This window comes from Panicum hallii, chromosome 6 (assembly GCF_002211085.1).
Source record: "Panicum hallii strain FIL2 chromosome 6, PHallii_v3.1, whole genome shotgun sequence".
Lineage (NCBI taxonomy): Eukaryota > Viridiplantae > Streptophyta > Magnoliopsida > Poales > Poaceae > Panicum > Panicum hallii.
In genome coordinates, this window is record NC_038047.1 from 35,519,967 (window position 1) to 35,524,850 (window position 4,884).

General features: G+C 46.2%; 1 protein-coding gene across 4 annotated transcripts; it reads right to left on the bottom strand.

The window, feature by feature from the left end:
- Positions 1–527: 527 nt before the first annotated feature.
- Positions 528–2,699, bottom strand: LOC112898508. 4 transcript variants are annotated; one of them, XM_025966847.1, is made up of 4 exons: positions 2,388–2,699; positions 1,983–2,270; positions 1,754–1,786; positions 528–1,660 (listed from the first exon to the last, which is right to left on the bottom strand). In XM_025966847.1, the coding sequence occupies exons 1-4, from the start codon at positions 2,459–2,461 to the stop codon at positions 1,585–1,587; spliced, it is 471 nt and encodes a 156-aa protein (XP_025822632.1). In that variant the 5' UTR covers positions 2,462–2,699; the 3' UTR covers positions 528–1,584. The 4 variants fall into 4 exon arrangements, 2 of the variants coding, with proteins under 2 accessions (XP_025822632.1, XP_025822631.1); XM_025966846.1 differs by having other exon boundaries at positions 528–1,663; XR_003229838.1 differs by lacking the exon at positions 1,754–1,786.
- Between the last annotated feature and the right edge of the window lie 2,185 nt (positions 2,700–4,884).

Below are 4,884 nucleotides of genomic sequence, written 5' to 3' on the forward strand. Positions count from 1 at the left end.
CAGAATTTATTTATGAGCAAGTCGTCAAACCAGCTAGTGAATTCCACTGCAATGTTCACAATCTTGATAGAAGTAGTAAATATAACATAGATGTTATATAAAACTTTATTGCACTTTATTAGTAGTGAATCCCACTTTATATATATACACACACGCGCGTATATAGGGCTGGTCTATTTAGCTCACTGCAAGCTGAATAATATTCAGCACGTACGGTGTAGCCTCCACCGGAGCTCCGGTGAGCACTCTAGCTGAAAAATTACTCCGTTTTCACGAGCGGGAGTAAAAATCGAATCCAACATGTATTATGCATCTGTTTTAACGCTCGTTTGATTTGCTGGCATCACGAGATATTCTGGGCGTGCTCAACCCGATTGGATTTATGTTGCATGCATGGGTCATCGTTTGATGCGTAAAAACGGTTGGATTGGCGTTGCATGCGTAGCTCCGGCGAGCGCTTGTGGCCATAAAAACGCGTCAGATTGGTGCCGTGACCGTAAAACTCAAATAAGGTAGTATGAGGTAGATTGAAGCATAACAAATTGTTTGATTCACACAACAGCAACAATCAAATTAAAGGTCTTAAAACTCAAACTTATGTTTATAGATGGACCATGTTCCGAGGTCTCAAAAAAAGGGCGTGGAAACAGACTTGCAAGTACTATACTCAAAGTGAATCACACATAAACTGTAAATATGTGCTAATAATATATATTGCATCTCACAAATCACTAGATGCTTGTACAATAGGAAATTAAGTATTTGATGAGTTGATTGGCAAAACAAAATCTTTAAATAAAATTATTTTTTTATAAGTTATTGCATTCCTCTATTCCTCCACTTCAGTGGCAATGCCCAACTTCAGATTTGGTATCTTGAAGCCCAAATTGATAAGTTCAATTATTCATCATATCAGCTTCAGTAGTGCATAGCTTACAAGAAGAAGAAAAAAACGTGACTAATGACGTGCAGAATTATTTCCACCATTGTATGACTTCAGATGGACTGCTGAAGTGGCTGTATTGTTGTTTGGTAGCATGACCTCATGGTCGCATGATTCACTCGTTATGAACTACTATAAAGTGCAAAAAAAATACTACCTCTATATTATGAAAAATACTACTCAAAATTATAAAAGTACTTCTCTAAATTTTATAAAATACTACTTCAGTAAGAAAAAAAATACTACTCTAATTTATAAAACAATACTACTTAAAAGTGTGAAGATACTACTTGAATAAGAACAAAATAATACTCTGAATTATAAAAAGTACTACTCTAGCATGCATTTGCCTTGCAACATGGAAGCACAATGATAATTTTTTATGCTCTGAAAATTACTAGTCCCTTATTGCTTGTACTACTACTATTCTAGATATTGCCCCAATTGACGTAGTCATTGGGAAAAAATTACTACTACAGTATTTATCATTAATTATGAAACAATACAACTCAAAAGTGTGAAAATACTACTTGAATATGAACAGAATACTACTCTGAATTATGAAAAAATACTACCCTAGCATGCATCCTTGCAACACGCGGAAACACAATGATAAATTTTTATGCTATGAAAATTTACTACTACAGTATTGCTAGTGGGCTCAGCTCATTGTTCGACATCACTAGGCAGCATCTTGGATGCCACGGACAGTGCTGCCTGCTATGCACCTATACAAAGGGGTCAGCTTCTAGTTGTGAGGAATGTGCGAACGACATATCCATTATGATAAATCGGAGAGTGATTGCTCACTGGTGCTCTATGATTTCGATGCCAAGCGATGATCTGTGATCGATATGAAGTTGAATAAAAATTATAACGGGATGCACATCAACAAATGTAAAACATGCCGTAACAAAATCCTATTGGAAATGAACTCAGTTGACTGCTGTTCGAACACACAGTAACACCCAGAACTCATGCATGTGGCTTGCATCTAGGCACTACCAATTGAACGTATTTGGGGAGCAGATGAACTAACCTGCTACCGTCGCTGATGGGGTCGCTTGGCTGCCGCTCCATGCTGCAAATTTCAGGTGTGACTGCCCCTCCGTGTTGCTGCCGAATTTCGGCGTGCTGCGGCCAGTGGCGGCGGCAAGATTGGTGCCAACCCAGAAGAGGGGTTCGTCCCCCGATGCGCTGGTGGAGGCAGCCGCGACGCAGGCCGCCGTGCTGTGGGGGGCGCACCTCTTGGGGGGCCGACGATGCAGGGTCCAGCGGGTCCGTCGAGGGGGCGGGGGAGTGGCGGAAGGGGGCACGGGAGCCGCCCCTGTGAGGAGACCCGCCCCCCGATACGCATGGATCAAGGTCAATCGATTGCATCTCAATATGTAGGGAATATGCGCGATGTGGATCGAACAAAAGGAATGTGGGCGATTGAACTCACCTGGTATAGCCGCGCCCGCATGCCTCCACCGATTGTGTCGCTGGATCCCGCTGGGGGAGGGGCGCCCGGCGCATCTGACAGGACGGCGGCGAGGGGGGCGAGCGCCTTCGGGTGGGGTATACGGCCGAATGGGCGCTAGGCCAGTTGGGATGTGCCGCGCGAAGACGATTTGGTGAGAAAGTAGGTCCGGCGTCGAGCGTCTCCGGTGTTTCCGCCGGATTGCCTGGGCGGTGTGTGGGAGCAAGAACGCAGATGGGATTGGGAGGAGGAAAATCCGATAGCAATTAATGGCGCGATTGCTGAGTGGTTTGGACGATCCCAGTATTCTATCCAAAAAAACATCCGTGGACCGTAAAAGCCAGTGGAGATGTACGTGCACGTGGCACGTATTTAACGAATAATTATTTAAAAATAATTGGATTGCATATTAAAAATTAATTTATTTATTAGTAGCAACCTAATCTAATCTAATACAAGCTAATCGAATTTCTTATTCCTTAGATTACAAAACCGGTTGAACATCAGTATAATTATATAGAATTAGTGGATGAATTCTTAATATACCTTATAGATTAGTAAAGAAATTAGTGAATCAAATCAAATATGGAAATAACTGATGAAATACATAGGATATTCATTGGACGCATTCACTCAAAATGCATACATATTATTAGCGTACTAGCCTAAAAAAAGAGTAACAAGGAAGGGATGAAACATTCCTTACCCCACCATGATAGCTGCAAAAAGATTTGCTGCAAATGATTGAAAGATTAAAAAATGATTGCCTTTGGGGGTAAGGGCCCACCGAGCTTGACCCACAGCGAACCCATGGACTATCTTAGCGCAGGGAGCTCAACGGGCTCAAACCCACACCATCATCATCACGCGTGGCAAAGGTATCACAAATGGTGTCTCAATTGTGCGAATTTCGGAATTTCGAAAGAGCATTGCAAAACTGCGCTTAAAGCTGGTCTCGCTCACCTTGTTCTAAGAAAAGAGTATGTCCTAAATCAAATTCCTGCATTTTTCTATTTAAGCAGTAAACTAAACATTACATAACATGTCCTGTTTAAGGGCAAAATGTACACCAATTTTGCTAATCCATAAATTCCTACATTTTTAGGGGGGAAAATTAAGAACCTATGATTTCAATCCCAAGAACCTATTAAGAAAAATTAGGCAATTCTTGTGATTTTTTGAGGAACCAGTCAAGAACTGAAAGAAGAAAAAAATTAAACAATCCACGAGATGCTTGGCCCAGTGGGAGTCAGACCTGTAGATGCTCTAGAGGGAAGGTCATGCTTCGCTTATACTTTATTAGAGAAAGAATCAAATCCATAAATTTCTGCAGTACAAGGGGGACAAAAGGATCAAGAACAATTTTCTTTGAACCACCAAGAACTGAGATGGGAGGGAGCCAAACCTGCGGGTGCTCGATGGAAGAGGGTCATGCTCCGCTGGATCCTTTTTGCCGGCAGCGTCCACATCCTTATGCTGGTGGATCAGCTCCCGGCGGAGGAGTCCTGCCATCTGCTTGCGGTTGCAAGACAAATCAGAAGCCGGACAAACAGGCGCTGGTGCTAACGACCATGCAATGTGCGACGTTAGGAGGGGTAGGGAGAATAGGGAACGCCGGCGGCGACCAGGGAAATGCGGATGATGTGGGATGCCAGTGACCTAAGATATGATTTCAACGCCCTGATGAACAATATTTTCTGCCTAACCAACAACATAAAACTGCTATTCACAACAAACATTGCAACATGGGTAGGAGGCAGACCTTGGCGTTGGATGCGACGTCCTGTTGCTCTTGTGGCAGCAGATGCTTGGCGCAGCTTTAGCCCCCTTCCAATCGGCGGAGAGGTCCTATCTTGGAAGAGGAAACCAGATGGTAGCAGCAATGGGGCGACTGATTGTAACGCCCCGAAAATTTCAAATCTAAACTACGCGTTCCGACTAAAAAACCTAACCGTCGGAAAACCCTGACCCTCTCCGCCACACGCGCGCTGTCACGTTCCCCGCCCTGTGCCGCACAGCGCCCGGCCGCGTCACGACAACCGCGCGCGACCGCTTTCCGCGATCAGCGCCGGCGCGATTCCTTCCTCGCGCAGCGCGCGAAAGCCGCACGCGTGGCCGACCGGCCGCGGACGCCGCCGCGACCGGCGCCGACGCGCCTCTCTCCCTTTCCCTCTCCTTTTCCCTTTTCCTCTCTCCCATTTCTTTTCAATCTCTCTTTTTCTCCTTTTTCTTTCCTTTCTTTCTTCCCTTCCTCCTTTCTTCTTTCCCCCTTCCTCCCTTCTCCCCTTCCCTTCCCCTTGCTGCGCGCCCGAGCGCTGCTGTGCGCCGGCCCCGCCCGGCCGTGCCGCACGCGCGCACGCGCCGCGTAGCCGCGCGCCACGCCGCGCCGCGCCTCGCCCCTGGCCCGCGCCACGCGTGCCGTGCGCGCACGCGCGCGCGCCCGGCGCCGCGACGCCGCGCCGCCCGCCGCTGCCGCACT